The 26,214-nt window shown below is 36.5% G+C and overlaps 2 protein-coding genes across 6 annotated transcripts in view; both read right to left on the bottom strand.

Annotated features, from left to right (window-relative positions):
- The window catches only part of LOC132113037 (molybdenum cofactor biosynthesis protein 1-like), a 45,122-nt gene extending 33,493 nt beyond the window's left edge, over positions 1 to 11,629 (bottom strand). The window contains exons 1-3 of one of the 3 annotated variants that reach the window (XM_059520829.1): positions 11,400 to 11,628; positions 3,064 to 3,202; positions 1,996 to 2,163 (exon numbers count right to left, since the gene is read on the bottom strand). In XM_059520829.1, the coding sequence (XP_059376812.1) occupies positions 1,996 to 2,163; positions 3,064 to 3,202; positions 11,400 to 11,555 (463 nt within the window). In that variant the 5' untranslated portion in view covers positions 11,556 to 11,628. Of the gene's footprint in view, positions 1 to 1,995; positions 2,164 to 3,063; positions 3,203 to 11,399 lie in introns of all 3 variants that reach the window. The other 2 variants (XM_059520831.1, XM_059520830.1) reach the window with 2 other exon arrangements.
- A 3,542-nt stretch (positions 11,630 to 15,171) lies between these two features.
- On the bottom strand, positions 15,172 to 23,298 carry LOC132113036 (fos-related antigen 2-like). 3 transcript variants are annotated; one of them, XM_059520827.1, is made up of 5 exons: positions 23,121 to 23,298; positions 22,680 to 22,893; positions 19,215 to 19,469; positions 18,739 to 18,846; positions 15,172 to 17,445 (listed from the first exon to the last, which is right to left on the bottom strand). In XM_059520827.1, exons 2-5 carry the CDS (start codon positions 22,779 to 22,781, stop codon positions 16,900 to 16,902), a joined length of 1,011 nt encoding a protein of 336 aa, XP_059376810.1. In that variant the 5' UTR covers positions 22,782 to 22,893; positions 23,121 to 23,298; the 3' UTR covers positions 15,172 to 16,899. The 3 variants fall into 3 exon arrangements, with proteins under 3 accessions (XP_059376810.1, XP_059376811.1, XP_059376809.1); XM_059520828.1 differs by having other exon boundaries at positions 22,680 to 22,772; positions 23,121 to 23,297; XM_059520826.1 differs by having other exon boundaries at positions 22,680 to 23,298.
- Positions 23,299 to 26,214: the final 2,916 nt, after the last annotated feature.

Below are 26,214 nucleotides of genomic sequence, written 5' to 3'. Positions count from 1 at the left end.
GAGTAAATTAGAAATAAAAGGTCTAATTAAAAATAAATAAAAATAAAAAGATATGTGTCAAATTAAATGGGTTGGTTAGAATAAATGCCAGCATTTATATAATATTCAAAGACCAGTTGGAAATGAATGGAGAATTTTTGGGAATAGAAGAGAAGATCTCACCATAGAATTGGACACATTGCACTTAATCAGTCATTATTTATAAGATGAAATACATGTGTCTGGACTTTGTGTTAAATGCGATATTGTGAAACAGTTGAGTGTGTGTGTGTGTGTGTGTGTGTGTGTGTGTGTGTGTTAATTGACATAGCTTGAGAAATTAAGCATGACAAAAATAAAAAAAATATATCGACGGAGATAGTCTAAATTTAGACTAGTCATAGATTAAAGTAATTAACTTAACACATTAAAAACAAATAACGCTTTTTCAACTTTGTTTTTTTTTTAAGACTAGCCTAAAAGTAAATAAAAATCGTATAGTTCTACATCATTTAACAAGTAAAAATTGACCATATGTTTAAACGGATATAAAGTTTGCACTAATTAAGGACTGATGTCTATTTATTAAAAACTACTTAGTTTAATTATTGTAACGTTTAAATCTATTTAATGCTGCTATCACGCCTCCTGCCCGGCCCTCTCTAGCGCTGGAGGCGTGGTTTTTTTCCCGGAGCATTCCCGAGCCTCATTCTAACTGTTCATCGGTGCCGGGAGGTTGTTTTACGGATGCTTCACAACTCTGCCGGAGGATCTTTTTTTTTTCTTTCATCTAACAGTCTCGCTTTTTAAAATTGTAGTTAGTGGTAAAGTACTGCATAGATTTGACAAGTATCTTGTCTGATGTAGGCTATTTTCTTTTAGATCCGCGTAAATGCCTAAGTTACCTATTTTTTTCTTTTGTTTTAACTTTTCACCCGACGTGACAAACGCCTACTTTCTTGGTTTATAACATTGCTTTACGGTCGCTTCTTTTTTTTTCTTTTTTTTTCTTTTTTTTGAGTCGAGCTAACGTTACCGGGGACGTCATAACACTTTCCTGTGAGATCTCTTTTTTCTTTTGTTTAACTCTTGTCAGTAAAATTTTAGTTAGTGGTAAAGTACAACATAGTTTTGACAAGTATCTTGTGCTGGTGTTTTAAAGACGGGGTCTGGTGTATTTTATTTTAGGTGCTGGTGTTTTAAAGACGGGGTCTGGTGTATTTTATTTTAGATCCACGTAATGTCTACCATCTTTTTTCTTTTGTTTTAACTTTTCACCCGACGTGACAAACGCCTACTTTCTTGGTTTGTATCGCTGCTTTACATTCGTTTCTTTTTTTCAGTTTGAGGTAAGGTACAAATGCTAAAACTCTATTACCTAGTTTTCTTTATTTTCTAACTGGTAACAAAACACCATTTTTAAATTGTAATGCTACAAGCTCTCACATCTTTTTCACGTATTGCTTAACGAAAACATATCTGATAGTTTTGACTCGTTTGGTTGTATCAGATAAATAACCAGTAACCTAGTTTTATTTCATTTGTAACAACTTTAACAATGTTGTTACACTTTTCCAACTACGAAAACGATCATTACATTGTTTCCATTGCTGCTATGTGTTTATAATCTGTTTCTTGAAATACACTGTTTATTTAAAACCTTAATAAAATCTTCCCTTACACCATTTTCATGATTTCGCCCCTTTTCAAAGTTTAAAAAAAAAGCACATAGCTTCCCACAACTTCTCCCCCCCTCCGAAATTCCTCCTTGGTTCATAAGTTCATATTGAGGTCACTGGAGGGTGTACAGGGAGGGGAGGGGAGGGGGGTGTACAAACAGGTGTCCAGAACAGATGGCTTTTATGACCCTCATCAATCAAATTTTTGGAGACAAGGTGCCCTGGATCCTCTCTGGCATTCAACATAAGATGTAGTTTTCAAAATGCCTATACCACTACCATGTTATATTTCAAAGTAAAAAGCAATTACAAAACTAACAAAAGGTGAAACAATTACCTATTATAGGCAGAATGTCTGGGCGAATGAGAGGTTCTCCTCCAGTCAGTCGTATCTTGTTTACCCCCTCTTGTACAAAGAGTCTGGCTATTATCAACAACTCTTCTGCTGTTAGGAGCTGAGAGCGAGGGGTAAGCATTACCCCTTCCTGAGGCATACAGTATTGACCTGAGGAAACATTATTGATTCTAAATTATGGAGAAACACAGAACCAAATATTCATGCATATTTAAGTGTAACCTTTTTTTTTTTATTGTAGTAATATTATTTCATTTAAAACCACTGTAATATACAACCTCTTGTGGCTTATTGCTACAATTAATGGTGACACTTTATTTTGAAAACCTAAATCACTCTCACGGACCTTTTCCTGGACTGTGCCCAGCTGGTGGAATGACCTCCCGATCTCAATTCGAACAGCTTTACTCGAAAAGAGTTTTTACTTATTTTCAGAAAACATCTAAAGACATCTTTTTCACCAGCACTTAACCAACTAATACTAGCACTTACCTTTTCTTTTCTTGTCTATCATATTCTTGAAAGAAAAAAGAAAAAGAAAAAAACAACAACCTGGCTACGTGTTCTGTACTAGACTAACTGAGACTTGTCATGGCACTTGTATACTGTTTTTGTTCTCTTGTTGGTCTGATTGCTTCTATTGTTTTCATTTGTAAGCTGCTTTGGATAAAAGCGTCTGTTAAATGATTAAATGTAAATGTAAATGTAAACCTAACCTAACGGTCTACTCTGAGAGTTAGTAGACATGTATTTGCAAATTAATGAGAATTTGTTGTAGCTGCAAAGTTACTAACATAGTAGAATGTCTAGAGTGGTCTATGAAAATAAAGTGTGACCCAATTAATAAAACCATTATGTACTAATTCTGGATAAACTGTTAAAATACAGTAGAATATCTGTAATACTAATCACTTATATTACAGTAGAATATCTGTAATACTAATCACTAATATTTTTTATCACTATTTAGTAGGGCTTCATTTGGACCAGAAGCATTTATAGTAGAAGCAAAAGTATTTTTACAAAGCATATATTATATGAGAGACTTACAGCGGAGGTTACATTTTTCAGTGAGAGATATGCGAAGGTAATTATGCCTGCGTCCAAAGGAGTCCATAAGAAATGCTGAGAAAGGCAGGACATCCTTCATGACTCGCCTCTGACTACCTGGAACCATAAGCTCTCCGACCTATAGAAAAAACAAATAAAACATGATAAAATCATAAATCAGCAGAACAAAATAGTTTGCATTCACAGTCAGATTTCGAATATTAAAATAATAAAAATAATCCATTCAGCTTTTGCAAAATTAAGGGTGAATTTTTGTTATCCAGGTCCCTGGCTCAATTTTTGATTTGATTTTGCTAACATTTTTTTTTACATGCTAACAGACATGTATAGTAATGAAAGCCAAAATATTAAATTTACTGAGTTATCCACTATTTTGTAGAGGGGGTCAAAATGGCAATTTCCATCTGTGATTCAGAGCCAAATTACAAGGGGCTAAAAATTACTTCAGGAAGATGGTAGCTTATCATGTCATTTTTACACAGATATTGGTAGGTCTGTTGGTAAAATATGTTCAGTTTAGCTATTTTTGTTGTTTTAGCAATTTTAGCAATGATAACTCAAATGTGACAATCAAACATTTATAATCATGCCACAAAATATGTAATGGAGGCAGGGCATTTAACAATTTAACAATAAACTTTATTATCCAGAACGAGTCTGACATCATTGTACTTAACAGTAAACTTCATTTATTATAAATAACTTTAGAACACAAATAGAAGAATATATATATGTATTCAAAACCAAATGTTGGTAACTTTGTATACAGCTGACACTATAAAAGTGTAAAAATATCTGAAGAATAAGTAATGTTGAAACTAGGAAAGCATCTTGTTTCCCTCTATCAAAACAATCTTATAGGATATACCTGTTTGAATGTCATAAATTTAAATTGCTTCAAACATGTTACAATAGTGTCTTTGAACTCTTGGTAGCTTCAGAGTAGGGCTGGGTGATAATTGGATAACGATAATTATCGCAATATAATTTTCCTTGATAAAACGATATGAAGAGTTTGATAAATCTTCAGTATAATGTTAATGCTCCAAAAGTGGAACAAAACAGCGCGACTTATTTGAATTGTGCCACACGGACCATTTATCTGCTTAGATCAAAGTTCAAACTGCCACGCAGTGCGAGCTCACTAGAGCAGATGGCTTTACTCCGTCACATGAGCACTAAACAGGGCTGTGAGATCCAGTGTGAAGTGCGAATAGAGCGATGAACACAAATGACTCTGTTATTTAAACTATTTTAAAGCCAAACAGGAGAAAAAGCTGTGTGCAACGAGACAGTCAGAAGGCTTTTCAATCTACATGTCGCTATCATTTACAATGGATTTACTGTAGTAACACTCACTGTACCATGATAGTGTGGCAGAAATGTGTGATATTCACGATGAATTTCATTACAGGAGTAATGATATATAATTATAGTATGTATTTGTGATTAAGCTTCAGCATGTGTGCATTTATACTGAATATTTTTAGACTGCCGTTTTATACAAATAAGCTACATAAAAACCATATAGTTATATTTTAAACCATGGTATTGAGGTGCTATATGTGTTGTTTTAACTATGTTTATCATGATTTAAATGTATGCTACAATGGGAGACCAATGCTTAAAAAATAAAAATAAAAATCCTTGGTCAGAATCAATTTAACCGTATAAAACTGAGGTTGCTACAATTTTTACAGATATTACAGATTTTGATAACAGGGGCGTGTCTAGGGGGAGGCTGGGGGAGGCAGTGCCTCCCCTAGGAGAAGCCATGCCTCCCCTGAGAAATGGACTGTCCATCTGATGATAAATAAAATTTTTAAAGTTGATTGTTTTGTGCATATTTTCCATCACTAGCAGATGGGCCTGACCCAACAAAAATCCAGTTTGGCGCTGTTTGACAGTGCGCGTGCGCTTCAAGGATACGATTCAGAAAAAGTTAAATATGTGAGAACAGAACGCCAATGAAATGTTTACCTGGCAGAGCTTTAAAGCAGTAGCGTGTCCACAAAGGAGGCACAAATGAGCTTTGCCACCCCAGAACAGCGTATGGGATCAAAGTGCATTGAGAGCGGAACAGCGTGATTTTGACTGAAACAATTTTTTTTTTTTTTTTTTTTTTTTTTTTTTAAGTCAGAGAATTCTGCGGCTGCGCCTGTGACTTTGAGGTCCAACGCTAGCGGTGGAAATTATGATTCTTCCAAGAGATTCGTTCATTTTCAGTTCGTTCACCAAAATGATTCGTTCAGAATCGTTCACTGATTCGTTCAGTGATCATTTCTTCGTATTACACAAAATATGCCAGCAGGTGGCAAAAAAAGAGTGTTTTATGTGTTATGTCTTAAGTCAACGAACGTATTCACTTGTTACAACAACTGATCTTGCTTTATTAAAATGTGTGCATAAACGCATTCGATATATAAAGTCTAATTAAGTTGTTCAGATGAACAAGGCACGAGGTTTTCTTGCCTAATTAGCATTTTAATTGTTTGGTCAGACAGTATGTATATTATATATTCACATTCATAAATCGGGGATTAAACGTGGTGTTCTGTATGCTAAATATCAAAACAAGCGTATGTGCACAGTGTCTATAACTGCGCTTTGCATTTTGCGAGATTGACATGCTAAATAGCAGACTAACCCAGTTTACTCATTCATTTCCTTCACGAACGAGATAAGCCATGTACCAGTTAAACGTACAGTATGGGATTTCTGGCCACCAGGGGTCACTCAATCAAAATAATAACATAAGACGTACTTTGATGACGTCAGGAAAGAGCATGGGCTCATGGGAGTTGTCATTGGAACACGCGCTCTGTCGCTCCCCACATTCTGCACTAATTCTAAATTAATATTTTGACAATCACATCTTTTCGAACGGAGAGATATATGAATTATCAGACCCCTATCAAATCAATATTCCATCTAGCTAGTAGTAATATATGTTAAAAAACACGGTCGCCTTTCGTTAATAATTATAATTACGTTTATACTATGATATCGAACAAGATAGTGAACTGGATTTGAAGCTACTTTATCCAGCTAGATATAGAACAAAGTGGATTTACATTATACTATACATGAGAGCTAGTCCGTCTGCGTTTTACACAAGACATCATCGTTTCACAAATTATACAAATAGATACAGTTAGCTGAATGGATGCATACCTGTTTATTACAATGCAAGCAAGTTTGGCATCTCTCTGTAGTTTCAGCTTGTCACGAAACTCTCTCCATCTTGGAAATGAAGCTCTAATATTTACCCGTGTCTTGTTTCTTCTCTTGTCCCAAAACCTTCTCGGGTCATTTATTTCACCCATACGTTTGCGCTTCACAGAACGTGCAGGCAAAGCATAATCATGATCCATAACTAAGTTATTGATTGAGGTATAAATACTAATATAAACAATATAAATATAAAATATAATAGTCTCGATCAAGGCTAGCTACTATTTCTTTTTCGTCTTTTCTTTGCTTCTGTTCACCTTTGTATTTGGCGTTCCGCCAGGTTCCACAGGAAGTTAGATAAACTAGAGGGGTCAAAGGTTATATGACGCCATAGAGGGGCGACAAAACGGAAATAAAGAAACATGCCGTGTCTTCTAATTAAACTATAATTTTCTCCGAATTTGAAAGTTTGTGGAAACTGTTGGGATAATGTAAGTACACAACTAAAAAAATATATAACATAGATATAGTGATTTCTGCTATTTTTAAAGCAGAACAATTACATATTGTGCCTTTAATTTCATTCACGAACGACATGTATCCGTTTATTTAACTCGCTCACTAACGACATGTGTGCCAGTTCAGTCATTTAATTCACTAATGATAAGATCTCTAGATCTCGTTCAAACTCATATGAAACTCGTCCATTGAAGGGTGTATTCGTTCACTACATTCAACAAATCACATGCTCTGTCACATCTCATACTCGAAGGCTATTGGCTCGAGGTTGAGTAACTCTTTGACAGGATGAAACAGTTCAGTTACCCGGTTCACCGAACTGCGCATGCGCTGCTTTTAGCGCCGCACTGCTGTGGAGGGAGGAACTTCAGTGAACGAGAAATATGAGTCAGTGGATTGCGTGAACGAGAACAATTCGTTCACCTAAAAGATTCGTTCAAAAAGAACGATTCATTCACGAACGACACATCACTATCCAACGCTAAAATGCCCTAGCTGCCCGGTCTGCCCCTGTCCTCGATTTCTGCCGAGGGTAGTATATTAATATTTTCGGTTGTGGACGATAAAAATGTCTCCACGATCTGCTTTTGAAGAAATATTGTTGTATTGTGCTGCAGCGCACATTGTATCAGCTGCTGTTCTGGCTCAGCGGAATTAATATACTGTGACATTAACATCATTGTTAACTCAGCGGTAGAGCTACTCTCAAGGGACACTGCACTTATTCACAAACTATTTTTTGCATCTGCTTTAAATCCTTACTGGAAATTTCAACGTTTCATTCGTGTGCTTTTATTACGTACAGTTTTTCTGAGCCCAATCAAAGCGCTGCACGAAAACGACAAAGCCCTTCAAACTGTGCCTGCTTTCTAAAGGCGGGCGTACACGGTGCGATTTTTGCTGTCATACGAGTTCGCATGCGATTTTTTTCAATCGTGTGGAAATCGCGTATGCTCGTATGGTCGCGGCTCGTATCATTTGCGATGAATTACGAGCCGAGCAGAGTGGCTTACGAGCACTTCCCGACCTCCCGATCATTTTTAAACATGTCTAAAAAGTTCGTGAGCTATCGGTTTGAATTCGTGACATGTGTGCAGTTGAACGAGCCGATTTGTTGATTTATCTGAAGTTGACCAATCATGAACTAGGAAAACCACAGAAGAAAAAACACGAACAGGGCAGCGCCATGGCGAATGTGGACTATTGATCAGGAGGATAAACTCGCTGAAGTCTGACAGGAACAGCCAGCGCTGTATGATGTTTCTAGCACCGTGTACCATGCTTTTTAGTTCTCTCTCTCGCGCGCGCGCGCGCTCGCTCTCTTTCACACGCATTATGTAGTTTACAGGGACTCTCCATAGACGTAACGGTATTCTATACTGTATATCCCCATACACTACCTCTATCCATTACGGAAAATGCATGTTTAAAATTTATATTAAACACCGTATAGTATTTTTTTAAAGCCATTTGGTTTACGAGGGCACAGGAATTGTCATCACAAACCATGTTTACATTGTAATACCTATTTCAGATATTTATAAACCTACAAGAACACACACACACACAGGGTGACCAAACGTCCCGGTTTCCTATTGCTGAAAAATAACATGTACGTGTAGGAAACAGTCACGGCTTGTATCAATATTGTATATGCAGTTATGGGAGAGGGAGAGCAGTTATATTAGGCGCGTTCGACTTGAAGCAGCGCTGCACAGAATGACATCACCTGTATGGCATCAAAGTACCGCGAGAGCGATTCGAATGCATTGGATATGTGTGCTCTCTTAGCGCTCTCGCGATACTTTAATGTCATACCTTCTGTGCGTGCAGCGGTGCTTCAAGTCGAACGCGTCTATCAACTTCGTGCGATTGCTTCTGGAATTCGCAGGTTGTAAAATCGTGTCGTATATCATCTCGTCCGTACGATTTTCAGATAAACTCACTCGTGCCGTGTGCGTGGACATACGATCTTCCGACCATCCGAATTCGCACCGTGTACGCCCGCCTTAAGTAATGTTTTGTGCTAATACTTCTAAAATGAAAGTAAACAACTGAAAGAGGATGCATGTCTGTATTTATGCATGCAGGTCTTAAAGGGACAGTAAGCTACATGCTGCTGTGTGAATTAAAGGGATAGTTCACCCTAAAATTTCATTTCTGTCATTGTTTATACACTCACATTTTGTCCAAAACTTATATTAACTTCTTTCTTGTGCCGAACACAAAAGAAGATTTTGAAGAATCTGTGTAACCAAACTGTTGCTGGTCCACATTGACTTTGATTGTAGCAAAACATACTGAAGTCACTGTGAACCAGCAACTGTTTGGGTTAAATAACTTATGTTTAGCAGAAGAAGGAAACTCATTCAGGTTTTTTTTTCTTCACTATTTTAATTTTTGGGTGAATTATTCCTTTTATGTTACTAAAACACCAAACGCACAGAGAAAAATCACTCAATACTCTTGACTGAAAAAAAAAAAACTTTAATACAGTTGCTTTAATAGGAATCAGTGTATTTTTTTAATGCTCCTGCTAAATACACCTCTTGTACCTGAAAATAAAACGCTTTATTTGTATAATATCTTTGTTCTGATTTTTAAGTAACAAAGATAAAATAATGAAAAAGATTTTTATCTTCACCCATGTACTTTGGCCAAGATATCTGCCACATTTTTTAATAATAATAATAATAATAATAAAAAAAACGAAACTATATTTTAAAAAATTATGTTTTTATAAATAATATTCATGGCTCTCAGACAGGAAAGTTTGGTAAGACCCAATATCTAAAAGAGCCTTAAGATATCTTTAAAACTTCTTTAATTACAGGCATGCAAACTTTGGAGCAAAAACATGATAGATGTTGTTTCCCTATTTTTGAATGGTCCCCATTGGCACATGATGCAATAAAGATAAATAAGTCTAAAGTGAAATGATTTTACTAACAGACCTACCAATCTCGGTGTAAAAATAACATGATGCTGCCATCTTCCAAGTAATCTGTACCCCCTTGTATTTTGGCTCTGATTCTCAGGTGAAAATTGCCATTTTGACCCCCCTCTACAAAATAGTGGATTACTGTACTCATTCAATATTCATCCATGACATGTAATGTGTATGTTTCATCACGATACTTGTATGTTTTTCTTAAGAAAAAATATCAGCAAAATAAAAAAAAACTGAGCTGGGGAAGTTTTTGAAAAATTTGACAAGAAATTACCATATATATCTCAAGTACAGAGATTAATTTAAAGTTATATGATACAAATACTATATTTTGATGTGATTTACTTAGTTTTGTAGGCTACTGCCCAGTTTGGGGGAAGCACTTTGATGTTGAGAGATTTCACAGTAATGCATAATGGCTTGTCATGTTACACAGCGTGACATCCATGACTGATTTGTCTGGTTTGGTACTTCAGTGAAAGTCTTATGACCCAACTGTTGTAAAGAAAGAAACATTTATAATTTGTCACACTTTAAAACACTTATATGCACAAACACACACACACACACCTATATATATATATATATATATATATATATATATATATACAGTACAGACCAAAGGTTTGGACACACCTTCTCATTCAAAGAGTTTTATTTATTTTCATGACTATGAAAATTGTAGAGTCACACTGAAGGCATCAAGGGCTATTTGACCAAGAAGGAGAGTGATGGGGTGCTGCGCAAGATGACCTGGCCTCCACAGTGACCGGACCTGAACCCAATCGAGATGGTTTAGGGGTGAGCTGGACCGCAGACAGAAGGCAAAAGGGCCAACAAGTGCTAAGCATCTCTCGGGGAACTCCTTCAAGACTGTTGGAAGACCATTTCAGGTGACTACCTCTTGAAGCTCATCAAGAGAATGCCAAGAGTGTGCAAAGCAGTAATCAAAGCAAAAGGTGGCTACTTTGAAGAACCTAGAATATGACATATTTTCAGTTGTTTCACACTTTTTTGTTATGCATGTAATTCCATATATAATTCCACATGTGTTAATTCATAGTTTTGATGCCTTCAGTGTGAATCTAGAATTTTCATAGTCATGAAAATAAAGAAAACTCTTTGAATGAGAAGGTGTGTCCAAACTTTTGGTCTGTACTGTATATATATACATATATATATATATATATATATATATATATATACATACATACACACACACACACACACACACACATCTATATGTATACTATATATATATATATATATGTATACTATATATATATATATATATATATGTATACTATATATATATATATATATATATATATATATATATATATATATATATATATATAAAATGTTAATCATCGTTTTTTTTCATTAATGCAATGACATTTTTCAATTTTGAGGGCTAGTTTATACACAATACTAAATAAGCATAAAGTTAAACAGGCCACAATCATACATCAACACAACCAATAAATACAAATCACGTTACATGAAAACATTCAAAGCGCATTAGCCATTTAAAATGTTGTTTATGCAAGAATTTTAAACCTTGCTCCAAAACATACAATTAGACATCACGCGACTTTAAAGCGCTTCACGATGTCGTACCTGTCAGTAGTGGCAGGGCAAAGTCAAAGTGTAAAAAGTGTAACAAACACACCTGCTCTAGTGTTTTCTCTTCATGAGTGACACCAGAGTACCATCGACACCCTCTGTATCTCCCACATATCTGTTGAACTGGCCGCTTTGTGCAGGCCTCAGCCGCGGTCTGTGCTCCTAAGATAAGGCGTCTAAATGTGCTGCAGTTTAATGCCATCGTCAAAGCAAAAAGGCTAGTCTGTGAGAATTAGGGACAACATCTGCGCATTTAGAGGCTGGTTTAAACTTGACATGCAGTTCGCCCAGAACATTTACGAGGGGGTGTCATTGCACAGCCAATGAGAGTCAAGGATAGTCTACAAGAATTCTGGGCAATATAGTTTTATGATTGCGAAGCGAACTACAAACTACGAAAATACACCAAGGGACTTTATAGGCTCAATTCAGAACGTGACAAGAAAAGTTAGAATATACACCAAGTAATGTTTGTCATCAACAGTAACCTGCCCAGTGACTGTGTGTCACGGATGATATTTGGATGAGCATCTGTTGTCACTGATTTCACAGTCTGCTGAAGTTAGTCATCTTTTCCTGTGAAAGCAAATTTAAAGTTCAAACTTACATGATGAAATTGAGTGGACTTGTTGTTCAGATGTAGCTGCATAAAAATAATAATAAAGCCTTATCTGCAATGGATAAACCACATTGAGTACACACTGTACAGAGGTTTAATTTAATTAGTAAAAACTATTATATTACTGTGCCTTGCAAAAGTATTCATTTTAACTTAATTTCACTTAATTTTTTCATGTTTTGTTATGTTGCAGCCTTATGTTAAATTTGAAATTGCTTTAAATTCTTTTTTCACATAAATCTACACTCCATACATCTTAATGACAAAGCAAATATTTGTTTTTTATCTTTAGATATCTTTGCAAAGACCAAGGCCTGAGGCAATAAATAAACAAATTAATAAATAATCTGCTTGTAGAGCTCAGAGAGTTTAGAAAAAAAAAATCTTGTAGCATGTAGCTTCCATTATCCATAATGGAAGATGTTTGGAACAACCAGGACTTTTCCTAGAGCTGGCCTCCTGGCCAAACTGAGCAATTGATAGAGAAAGTCTTTTGGTTAAGAGAAGAAGCTGATGGTCACTCTAGTTGAGCTCCGTGATCATATCTGGAGACAGGAGAAACCTACAGAAGGACAAACATCATTGCAACACTCTACCGATCTCTGCTTTATGATGGTGTGGCTGAACTCAATCCTCTCCTCTTTGAAGATGCATGAAAACATTTGCAAACAAAGCACCTAAAGAACCCTCAGACTGTGAGAAAACAGATTCTGTGGTCTGATGAACCTCAATTACAAGCATCATGTTTGAAAGAAACCAGACACTGCTCATCACCTGCAGAGTAGCATCCCAAAAAGTGGGCTCGTGGCAGCATCATGACGAAGGGCTGTTTTTCAGGACACATCAGAGTAGAAGAAAAGCTCAGTGCACCAAAATATATAGATATCCTTAATGAAAACCCAGTGCAGAGCATAGAAACCAATCAAATATTTCTAGAGAAACCTGAAATTGTGGCAGACAATTGCCAAATGCTGATGTGCAAAGCTTGTTGCATCATACTCAAAATACTTGAGGCTGTAAAGGTGCTTCAGCTAAGATAAGGGTTTGAATACTGGAATAAGTATGTACTTACTGCAGGTTTTTATTATTATTTTTTTTATATATATAAATTTACAAAGTGGTGACAGTTCTTTTTTTGCTTAGCCATTATGCAAGTGTAGACTGATGTGGAAAAAAAGTAATCAAGGCTGCAATATAACAAAACATGAAAAAAAAAAATGAAAGGGTTTGAATACTTTCGCAAGGCACATACAGTAGTATGATATTGGAGAACATGAAGGTAGGACGAAACAAGAAAGACAAAAGCCCAAACTGAGCATAAAAATGGTGGCGTAAATAATTTAATGAGTTGCTGATATGCCAAAAAGTATGCTACAATTGGAATAATTTGAATTGTAAAACAATTATACATTTTTAACAATATAGAACACTATGTACATAAAATGCACATAAATAACAATTGTCACTCTGTATCTAAAAAACAAATGTCTTCACTAACACAGTGAAGCAAAAAAGTTAGATCCTGAAATCGTTCATTTGCCAGCCTACACCTTTAAACATCTACATCTACACACACCTTTAATCATCTACACAAGCGTCTGTTAGGGGCTCATTGGAGATATCAATCTGACTTTATAACTCTCATATTATGTAATATTATTTTTACATCAATCCTTGAGGGATTATTGTTCTGTTTCTTGATCTGATATTTCAGATTTCTATTTTGTCTTTTTGATTGCTAATATCTTTCATGTTTATTATGAATATTATAATATAATTTCATGTGTATATACTAAAAATAACTTAATTGTGTTGCTTTTAAGCAGAAAATTTGTAAAATAATAAATCATAAAACTCATATGTATCTTAACCACTAGGTGGCAGTATAAATCTTTGTAGACTATTACACATTTCAAATACTTCCTTTTAGTTGTCCTTGAAGGTGGAATTATTAGTATTATTGTAAAATGTGTGTGTGTGTGTGTGTGTGTATATATATATATATATATAGATCTAAATTCTAAATTTAGATCTAAATTTTCCCCAAATCAGCTTGAGACTATGTGTTGTACTCATAAATCTACACAGTAAACTATCAAACCAGTCCACTCCCAGTGGAAAAAAATAAATTAAAATTCATTTCGGTATTGAAATAAATTAATGAGTGCATATATATATATATATATATATATATATATATATATATATATATATATATATATATATATATATATATATATATATACAATCTTGTAAAATGTGAATGGTTGCAGGTTCCATTATTTTCAGTGGAAATAATTTTAGTAATGAGTCATGGAACTGGAAGAGCATAATTTTTACAATGATTTGAGACTACATCAGTGCAGTGATATATCTGAAATAATATGTACACATTTTCAGATTTTAAAAATCAAAATATTTATTTCAAAATAAAAGATTTTCACACAGACACATGAATTTGGCCTTAAGCTCAATACACATCCGCAAAACCGCCAGTAATATTTTTAAAAATGACTCAAATCTCAAACTTGGCAAATAATTTTCAATCTAGTACATAATCATTATAAAACTTGATCTGGTAAAATGAGACAATGGTAATGCAAGATAATGAATGCACATTTAACAAAAACATAATTTTTGACATCTGAAATAATTATATATATAGAGTGACTCTTCAAGAGAAATTAAACCCTAATTTGTATGGCCAAATTAGCAACCAAGTACAAGTTTATACATTTAGTTTTTACATAAAGTGCAGTTTTGATAACCAGGACAGCAAAAGCATTGATGAACTATGAGCACAAAGTATTGTATTTAAAACTGTATGTACAGTACATGCAAGTATGCACATGCTTATTTTGCTTCTTTTTTCTTCTACACTATGATCCCTATTTATGAAATGTTTTATGTATTTTACAAAGCAAGTATTGTCTTACATTACCATCAGTTGGATAAAGCAAAGCTGTCTATTAAAAAAGTTCAATGACAGATTTAGGTTCACAGACCAATATTAGGACAAATAAATCTGCATCTCTGATTAAGTGCAGAAATTAGAGACAAATGAATAACTGACGCATAAAGCAGGTGCATTCAACCATCTTGTAACTGACTCAAAGATACACCGAAGCACCACATTGTAACAATGAAATATCCAACATAGGCAAAACACTGCGCACAGCAAAGTACGACTATCCAAAAATACCACTTTGGAAATGTTTTTATTATCATTATAATAAATTTAAATTACCAAAGGAACAACACTGCCTTACATATTGCTGTTTTTGTAGGTTATTTCCTGTCTTTCAACAGTAAAAGCAATATAAAGAGAGAGAGAGAGAGAGAGAGAGAGAGAGAGAGAGAGAGAGAGAGAACAGACTGATAAGCAGGACATGTGCAGAAAGCTGTACAGACGGCTTGCTCAAATTACACAGGGTTCAAAAACCAACAGAGAACGGTTTACAGCACACAGTCCTTAAACATTTTCCTTTTTTTGGTATTAAATTGGTTTTCAAAACTAGAATCTCTCATACTCAATAAAACGAACACTGAAATTATCTCCTAGATCCTTGAAAGTTCCTGACATAAATAAAGCAACAAAGTCCTTCAAATAGAAGCCACATTTGTTTTGTTTTGTTTTGTTTTTTTGTTTCAGTTTGCTGCATCCTGTACAACAAAATACTCACATTCACCCTCAGTTATTATCTGACTGTAGCAACAGTAACCTTGAGATCTCACTGAAGTCTTCTTTTCCATGGAATGTTTTTCAAGAAATATTGCAATGTGTATCTTTTCTTCAGCGTCTGATGCACACCACACTCACCTATTGCATCAAACATTCAATATCATTTTGCGTTCCCTGTTTATTCCATCACTGTAAAGAATGGCATTTTATTTGATTGTAAGGTTGCTGACAAAGTGCATCTGTTCCCAAGTGCGGCAATAAAAGCCAACCAGTTCTTCAGGGAGAAGTGCTCATATGGCTGATATATGATTCAGTTTAAACTGTACCCTGAAAAAAGGGCCAATCAAGACATAAAAGTACATATTATAAAAGTACTATTTTTTTTAATCATCATTATTATTTAAAAAAAACAGTGTGCGCCAAAATAAAAGCGATATTGCCATGTCAGGGTTAGAGGCAGAGCCTAATATGGCTAGAGTTTCCCTCATGTACACCGTTATATTGTGTTCTCTGTGCAATTGCTTCTAGTAATGCTTGTATGGCTCACTGACACAGACAAAAATCCCTGACAGTAGATTCGCTGATGCTAGAAAGTGTTTTTTTTTTCTTTGTTTGCTTCACATAACAAAAGCTATGTAAATTTGGCAAATTATCTTAGTGCCTGTGCCGCATATACAAAATATCAACAAAGGTCAGCATTTTAATATACAAGATGGTTCTTTCGACACTCAGCAGTGAGGCTCATCCAGTGAACCCTAAATATTATAAACAGCAGGACATAAAACACAAAGGGACAATAATCACACGTCAAAAATACAAAGATGATGTTTTGAGGGCAGCTATCTACTGTAGTGTCCAATGTCTTATTCTGTACCTATCAAGAATTCGATCTTGCAAACAATTCCAATCTTTTATTAGTCAGACAGCCAGCAGGAAATATCTTGCTCTTCTGTACAGGCAGCCGACTGCAAGATGCTCGGAGTCTTTCTAAAGATGAAAGATGAAATCTCTCCTCCCCTTTTTTCATCCGCATTCCAGAAACTCATGAATATTTGTAGCCGAAACAGCGAGTTGAGTTTGCACATACATTTAAACAAAAATTACAACAAAAACTCTCTTCTGAAACGCTTAAATAAAACGAGCAAATTAGCCCTTGAGGGTTCTCAGCTTTGCTGAAGTGAAGTCGTAGCTGAGCGCGCTCTGGAGATCTGCAAGAATGGCAAAGGAGCACCGTCAAATCTTCCTTCAAAGTGCCAAGAGGGTGGGAGAATTAAGGGAATCTGAAGATTGGTCGCCGCTGCTACTGCTACGACGGTGGGCTTTGGAGCAGGACTCCGATGAGGGTGAAGGACTCTCGGGCTCAAGCATGCTGGGGTAGGTGAAGATGAGGCTTGGGATGTTCGGAGTGGACAACGGGGTGGAAATAGCCAGCACAGGCGTGTTGAGGCTGTCTCCATCAGAACAATACATGCCGCCACCTAGGCAGATGGGCTTGATGACTGAACGTTGGCTTTTTCCTTCTTCCTCATCGTCATCGTCTTCCAAAGGCTCCTGTTTAACCACCACTGGGTTCAGGGTATTCATCGGTCGCCGGGGACCAAGGTTGGAGCGCATGGTCAGAGGAAGGGGCGCACACTGCTGGGAGTGCGAGCTTTGATGGCGTTCTTCAGGGGGCAGTTTGCACACGGGGTTGTGGGCCACCAACATGAATTCCAACTTGTCCTTTTCCTTCTGCAGGGTCTCGATTTCTTTCTGCAGGTCAGCCTTCTCTTCCTCTAACTTTTCTGTCTCCTTGAATTAAAAAATAAATAAATACAATAAATGATCAGGCTTCATTTTGTATGATACTCTTTTGGATTGTGAAATGATTTGCAAATTAATTATGCTGTAATTACTGATTCAATTTAAGTATTTTAAAAAGTTTATCAAGGTTGCTGACAGGGTGCTCTGGGTGGTCTTAGTCAAAAGACCTCACCCCCAGAATTTATATTTGTTATTCTGGTCTTTAATGTAAGCCTATATGACAGCTGCGCAATATGGCTTAGTGCAGTTATCATGTCTAGTAACTAAAGACTGCTATTTAATTGAATAAGACTGTTTGTGTGTATATATATATATATATATATATATATATATATATATATATATATATATATATATATATATATATATATATATATATGTAATATATGTAATAATCAATTATAACAATAAAGTACTACTATTTTTATAATAATAATACATTTTAGTTTAGTTAAGTTTAGTTTAGTTTTAATTATCTTAGAGTATAAAGCCAAATTTCATCCACACCCGAACCTTTTCCTGACTGAACTCTTCAGAGCAATCTGGCACTATAAAAAGCACCATAAACACAAGCAATTATTTCCCAAATAAATTTGAGCTGTTCACATTTCTTTGTTAAACAAGACACTTGACACAGCACCAAATATTTTGGAACAACTGTCAAAGCCTACGGAAGGTTGAAACAGACATAACAATGTGGCTAGAAAGCCATATATAAACCGTAGCTGTCTTTGACTCATTAATATGGCTATGAAGAAGGAAACTAAAAGCAAAACAAATGCTTATTTTACAGAGAAAGAAACAGTACATTGGAAGAAAGGGCATAGTTATTGTCATACAGTTCCTTATTTGGTGAGGAATGAAGCGTGGGGGAAGGGATGAGAGAAGATAGCAGTGTGTGGGGTTTGATGGTTAGCTGTAGTTTCCTAGTCGAACAATATCAGACGTTTGCTTCCCTCCAACCCCCTGTAGCACATTCCTCCCTCATGTTTCAGGTCTGAAAGCCTGAGAGATGCCATTATAAAGAAGCTTAGTAGTTAAATTACAGCCAGAATTGTCTGGGACTGGGGGCATTCAATGTCTGTCAGACAACACTGGCCTTCTGTGGCTGTAAAACCTTCTTTTTATGGTCTTTCCAGCTTTTAACCAATAAGAATTGTGTGAAAATAAGCCTAGCGATAGTTGTAGACTACAAATTTCATTTGGACTATTTGGTAAACGTGTTCGCCTTGTGCTGGTAATTTACAAGAATGTTTTTTGTAACAATGGTAGAAAACTCACCCCTTGAAGCATGTCGGTCAGTTCTCTTCTGCGGTTCCGACATTTTGCTGCAGCTAGTTTGTTTCTTTCTCGTCTAACTCTCCGTTTTTCTTCTTCCTCTGGGGTGAGCTACACACAAAATGAGGAGTGAGCACTCACACAAGTAAACTTTTCCAGTTGTTTGTGAGAAATCGTTCTCACGAAGAAGAAAAAAAAAGGCTTACATCATATTAAGCAACATATTTGAAGGCAAATTTATTTAAATTACACTTGTACAATAACTATTGTTTCAATGCACATTCACAGCAAATAAAAAAAGAAAATAACAGTATTAATGTTGCAAAGTTCTGCTGTAATGAAGCTTTAAATACAAACAAATGTCGTTATTTAATAATTTAGCAGATGTTAGCACATGAAAAAAAAAAAAAACTTTTTTTCTATATGTTAAAACTGGTTTTGTTGGTTTGATTTTGTCTGATGAAAAATTTAACACTGACCTGCTCGTCTCGTTTACGTCGACCCCGGGCGTCGCCGATGGACCGGATGACCCCGGGCCGTGTGAGGGCTGTGTGACCGAGGAGGCTCGGGCCACTAGACACAGACAGGCCGTACGGGTGAGGCCGGGAATATGGATTAGACATGGATGTGATTACTGTGGGCTGAACCATCCACTGCAGGTCCTGACTGGTCGTTATGGCATTAATTGTGGGAATGAAGGCACTGCTAGAGCCAGGCATGTCTACTATGTACTTCTGTGAAAAGAGAGAGAGAGATTAACGTGTAAATATTTATGATAAAAATCTGGATTAGAACTCTGACTTTCATTGTTTGTTAAAAATTGTATGATTCATTATTCTTTGCTACTGCAGTACCCCAGCCACCCACTTTTTAGCCATTTTACAAATTCCCATCATCACAGATTAATGAATCATTCCACGTGCTACCTCGCTCTGCGCCCTCTTGACTGCTTGACCCCCAGAGTGACAGGGTGACACACACACGGTGAATCATGGGAAAGCCCACAACCCTCCCTGAAAGAAGCCGGCCAGGGTTAGATAATTAGCCTCTGTGATGCAATGGGCAACGGATTCACCGCTGTGTGGGTATACAACATATATATATATATTTTTTTTTTTAAACAGACTCTGTCTTATAAGAAGTCAATATGGCTTATAACAAATACACTTCTTCGTTTATAAGATGACTGAAATAAATGCTGATTTTAATCAAATGAATAATCATGTATATCCACAATAAGTGCATTGTATCCAATTATTCATTTCAATTTAAGTACACAGCAGCTAGTGACACTTACAGGTTTTCTATTACTTACATCAGTTTTAAATAACTTTAATGTTAATAATGTAAATTTAGAAAAGATTAATATCACAAATATTTGTTCAAATATAGTCACGTTTGAAAATATGTGAACTTCTGATCTGTAAATTATTGCATAGTGAAAGCTGCAGTACAAACAAGGCTATTACCCAAATATTACTTGTAAAAAGTACCCAAGTTAAAGGGTTATAAGGTTTTTTTTTTACATATGTAGTCTGACAAATGCTTAATCACGTTACAATGTTGCTCTTTATTACAGTCATCCGGGAAACTGAACTGGGATCCCGTGCCAGCACATTCCATCCACCAAATTCCAGTCCTTTCACGCATTCCTAGTGGGATTTTAACGGGAAACTAACTTAATGTGACGAACCATGTTTAAACATTTGGAGGTGAATGAATTACGGGAAGCGTGGTGTTGTTTAAAAGGATAACAACAATCATTTCGTGCATTAAAAAATTGACTAGAGCTAAACGTCAGTGTTTGTAAGTCTCACTTTTGTGTTTTATTTTCACTAAAAGTATAGTGTTTCTTTACGGTGGTAGAGAAGAATTTTCTACAACTCAGTATTGCGAAAGACTCCACTACCTTCCAGGAACTGTTGCGTCTATTTCTCATCGAGTCCATCACAAGCGACCGAGAAGGGAAGGTCAACATATAAACATCTTACTGAATCATTCCATGAAGCTCTGTTGTGTTGCGAAATTACCGCGTTGCGCTAATTTCTCCTGAAATGTACCAGCATTTTGCCCTTCACTTGATTTTCCCCCTAAGGAGTCAAAAGAGCGCATGCTGGAATCGAAAGGGGGCAGTTTATTCCATGGGTTTAGTAGTTAAAACAGCAACCCTACAAGACGATGATGCTCGGGAATTTCTGACGGGCTGTTTAACGTACCAGATGTGATTAAAATACCAATCTGGAGAACAAGTTGCCAAACTGACCGGTGCACAAGCTCCCATTCATTCGCGCTGTGGTCGAGATCGGAAAATTCTCACAAAATTGCCTAAACTTCTTAGCTGTTAGAAAACTTTACTTGAAACATGTAATATATATAATGCATTCAATGCAACACTCCTGGTATAGCCATAGACATGTGATAATGATATATTACAATGTATGTGATTAACATTATTTGCAACAAGGTTTATACTAAATTATAAATTATAATAATTAAATAAAGTGTAATTTAATGTAACTCCCCCACCCCACCCCATTTTTAAGTATAGACTATTTAAGCATAGGCTATATCCTATTATTTCCATCACACACACACACATATATGTGTGTGTGTGTGTATATATATATATATATATATATATATATATATATATATATATATATATATATATATATATATATATATATATAACATGCATTTACTTATGTATGATTATGTGACTAGAAAAAAAAACATTGTTTTCAATTATACAGTCTATTGCCATTTCTTTAAATTCGCCATATCAGCCAGTTCTAGTCGGTCCTTAAAAATGTATAACCCAGCGTTTGTGTACAATATATTCATTTAGGTAGGCAAGCTCTCACTGGTCTTATCTTTTTACATTTTCATATGCTCTCGAAATCCGAACTGGCTTAATTGTCTCCACCCTAAGCTTTACAGTTCAACTACGGTTAAAGGGTTAACATTATTATTATTATTATTTCTTTTTCTTTCAGATAAACAAATGAAATGTTCTGAAGGTTAGTAAAACGCAATAGCTTATGTGGAAGTCCCGGAAGTGTGGCATCCTGTGGCCACTACGTACGCACTCTCCGTGGGTTTATTTCACATTACGCACACCACCCACGCCACTGCTACCCTTATCCGACAACATGCCTAATTCCACGGAAACATAATGTTATGGGTTCCAACATGTGCACTGTCTTAACAAAACGATAGACTGCAAGAAGGGCAAAACAACAACAACGAAAAACTCTGGGAATCATTTATTAAGAGAGCGAGACGGATTCCTCTGATTGGATTTTACGCATTTTGCGGATATGCATGTGCGTCCTTCGTGCACTTTCTTTTGAAAATAATGATCGGATACGATTATTTTAAAACCTAGCAATTCAGAAAACAGTTATATAGATAAAAATGTAGCATACACTGTATTCTTACGGTAGGCATACATACATAGCCTACTTAAGGTAAGGGCGCATCGTCCGTCTATTCAATAATCAAGTGTCAAGTTTTTTAACCACTTATAACACTTGCGTTGCTTTTTTAATCAAAAACATTCATACAGGGCCACTGAATGTAGCCTAATTTAGTTCACATAATGAAAATGAAAGCCAATGCCAACTTCCAATGACCAAGTCCTCGGTGTAGAGAAAGTTTGGTCCCATTTTGCATCGCAGTTTAATATGTGCTAAAGTGTTATTATTTAGCGGATCTGCTTCTAATTGCATATTGCCATTGTTGTTTAACAACACATTGTTTAGTATATGCAGTATGCGCACTGTGATGTAAAGTGTGTGAAGAGAATATGCTCTGCATAAGTGCATATCGTTACCTGTCAGTTTGGAATTAATTCTGATAACATTGTACCAGGACTATTCATGTAAACCCGAATAGTGTAAACATGTAAAGTGCCATGAGGACACTCAAGCACATTAGGCTACCTGATAGTTGGAGGCAGGAATGGGGCTGGTGTCCGGGTGCGCCGGTGAGCTGCTGCTGCCGCGGGAGGATGTGTCGTATGTCCCGATGTAATCCTGGTACATGATCCAGAGAAAGAGGAGGAAATTTCAGAAGCTTGATAATGAATTCCCACACGACCAGTGTCTCCAGTGGCAAAAAAGCACTTCCAAGCAAAGCGATTCCTTTATACCTAATCTAAAAATTATATTCAAAATACTTCTTAATGGTCATTATGTTAAATCCAGGAATATCTGTGTAATATTATATTATTAGAGAAGTCAACGCTCTCAAATTCTGTAGTCTCTTTAACAGTCCAATAAATAGATGTTCCCGTGTAAACCTAATGCCTAATATTCATCGCTACTGAGATGTTCTAGTAGAAGCAGATGAAATGAAGAAAAAAAAATCTGTGAAGCACCTACTTTTCTTCAGTGAACTCTGTGCTCTCGTAGGTTTAGTCCTGTCCCTATAGCACTGACTCACGGCTGTGATGAGTGTACCGCTCTGGACTTTGTTGAGCTGATTTTGGCGACTAAGTGAACTTCAGTGCTACTTCTACAGGTCACGTCGTTAGATGACTCACTTCAATGGCACTACTCTACTTCGTAGCTCCGCTTATCAACGCCAACCTGCGTCTACGCGTCACAGCCTTGATAAGGCGCACAGCAAAATAGGGGTGGCAGCATACATATTGTACATAATCACTGCCAGGCATTACTGTCCAGTAAAACGTTTATGAAAGAATATGGGTAAATTCCCAATTATATATTTCACTGAGCAATTGAGAAATGTTTAAAATGCTTTAATTTCCTTTAAACTTGTTTGCTTTTCTAAGCCACCCCCATTTCACAGTTGGATTCGACCATTGACGCATGTTTCCAAAAATGGGCAGTTGCGTCAGAGCACACGCGCATAAGGTTTCCTTGGTAAAGGCACGATGAAGACGCGTCAAGGATTCCCTCCCCTCTTTCCCCACCTTTAACTTTCACCGGGTGGTCTGTGGACACATGCTCTTGGGGCCTGAGCGCACGGAACACAGGGAGAGTGTGTAGAGGTGGTCGTGAGTTTCATATACAGTGACAGCAGAGCACAGCTTTGCGGTCCGCATGGTGCTCTCGGAACCATGTGTGCGATTTTTAATGTGCGAACCGAGCGGCAACCTCCCGCTCTCTCTAGTGAAGCCAATAAGGAATTGACTAAAATTGCAATTCATCGACTGGCCGCTTGAGGCTGGCTGCAAAAGAGAGTCAAAAGCCAATAGACTCCCCATGTTAAAATGCCCAACTTTACAGCAGAAAAAAAACATGTTTTCAGCCTGGTGCAAAAAATGATTTTGGTCTATATAGCTAATTTTGCCCTTCATGACAACTGTGAGGGGGGTGAATTTTTTTTATAACTCATCCATTTAAATTATATTAAGCCTTAAAGTTCTGCATAATTAAGGGCGTGGCCACTTGAGTGACAGGTGAATTGCCACTGCTGTCACAGCCGTCGCGCTAGGTGGGCGTGGCTTCAGCAACCAGCTCCCGCCCTTTTGCCCATTTTCGATTGTCCGGGAGAGTCGCGCGGTCACGCGCTGCCAAGATGGCGACGGCTGGCTCTGCACACTTTAGGCTTCAAAAACTCTCTTCAGGAGTCTACGGTTGACGTCACGGACACTACGTACATGTTTTTATACAGTCTATGGTGCGAACATGCATGTGCAGTTGCTCTTAAAATTCCCTAGTCACCATGGAGTTTTGGTTTTTCACTTTTTCGAGAGTTCGAAACAAGATTCTCAATTCAGTATTTTTGTTGTTGTATTTTCCAATTCTTTTATGCATCATAACAGTTTTTCAACCCATTTATCACAATTCTTCAGACATAATTGTGTATCCAGTCTGGATCAAACTCACCCTTATAGCCCGGAGAACAGATAGATGTCGCCAGTGGTACAATAAAGTTTATTGGGGGAGGGGGATTATCAATTGTATAATATCAACACTTTAGATTTGAGTTTTACATTCCAACGTGGGGTCCATGCTATTTTGTGTAGGTAGCCTATTGGATGTTTTTTTATATATATATTTAGAAATGCATGTTGTGGATTCATAATATTATGAAGATGGTGTTTATAAATGCAACCAAAAATGACAATTTTACCACAGTTGTAGTCGGGTTTTGAACCAATGTTGGGGAAACATTGACATGTCGCCCTAATGCACTGCCAGCCATAAACAAAAAAGAGGAAATATTTGAATACTGCAGTAACCATCCGTTTCATACGAGTTTGTTTTGCGTTAATTTATTTCGAGTATGAAAGAGTAGCCTATGAAGAGAACGTATGAGTAAACACCAGTGCCCAAGACATACCCATAATAAGACTGATAACTAGCTTACTTCAGTGGGTTGGATATACAAAATAAATTAATTGACATGAGACTAATAATAATAAGCAATATATTATGATAAATGTAAATATGCTTGATAACTCGTGCGTGTGTGTGTGTGTGTGTCAATGCCTTTATATATGCGAAGGACTGTCGTTTATGTTTCTCTATACTTTTGTGCCATCTAATCTGAGCATTATGGAAAACAGTGTTGTCAGACGTACGATAATTATCATATTTGTACGATTATTTTTACCTCTGTACGATGTACGATCAATAATGAAAAAAATCCCGTAATGTACGATAATTTCAGAATTTTATGAAAATTTAAATGATGGTAGTTGCAGTCATAGGGCTTCTTTACTCATACACGAAATTGGCTCATTATAGACACTCTAAATGCATTCGTGTGCACCTGGGGGTGTGTTAAGAATGCAGGAGAGTGCCCTGCTTTAAAGCCAACGAGCACTAGTTGCGGTACATGACAGCAAGAACTCCTTCAACATCTGGCAACACGCAGGATTCAGATGACAGCGGCTCAGATGTGGAGTTATAACTGCACCACGCAGCAACAGCTAAATTCCTTCTTCACGGAACACGACAAAGCAAGTGTTAAAAATCATTTTAATATGTTTTAATATGCGCCGCGTCGCAGACAGTAACTGAAAATAAAGGGATAGTATTTTGTCTCACTCAAAATGTTGTTGGTTTAGAATAGATAAATAACTCTTTTGACTCATATACGATCATTTTCTTCCAAATACGATAATTTTGAACTTCTGGTAAGATACTTGGACATTTCCAATCTGGCAACACTGATGGAAAAGAACGAGAACAGAAGTGACACACGTTCCCGGTGATTGTGAGCGTCACTCATCGTCTGGCGCAGTTCTGATCTCTTCTTATGGAAAGAAAATTATAGCTGTTCGCAGGGTAAATTAATGCGCCGATTTTTAGTCTTATACCATCGGCAACTGCAATAAACAGTTGCGTGCACAGAAAACTGGCGGAACTCATACAGTATGCACAGAAGCTCAACTACATACTAGGATTTATGTGTAATTTCTATACCCTTACGAAAATGTTACTATTTCAGAATACCATTTTCATATTCAATACTCCATCGCATGTGTCCATAAACCATAGC

Source organism: Carassius carassius, chromosome 32, assembly GCF_963082965.1.
Source record: "Carassius carassius chromosome 32, fCarCar2.1, whole genome shotgun sequence".
NCBI classification, from domain to species: Eukaryota; Metazoa; Chordata; class Actinopteri; order Cypriniformes; family Cyprinidae; genus Carassius; species Carassius carassius.
This window is presented reverse-complemented; position numbering and strand designations above follow the sequence as displayed.

Bases quoted from the DNA above. Each gene is read 5' to 3' on its own strand.
- LOC132113036 (XM_059520826.1), bottom strand. From the start codon at position 22,781: ATGTACCAGGATTACATCGGGACATACGACACATCCTCCCGCGGCAGC. The intron at 19,470-22,679 runs GTAGCCTAATGT...CTCTTTTCACAG, and splicing joins TTCCTGCCTCCAACTATCAG to AAGTACATAGTAGACATGCC. The intron at 17,446-18,738 runs GTGAGTTTTCTA...TTTTAATTCAAG, and splicing joins TGACCGACATGCTTCAAGGG to GAGACAGAAAAGTTAGAGGA.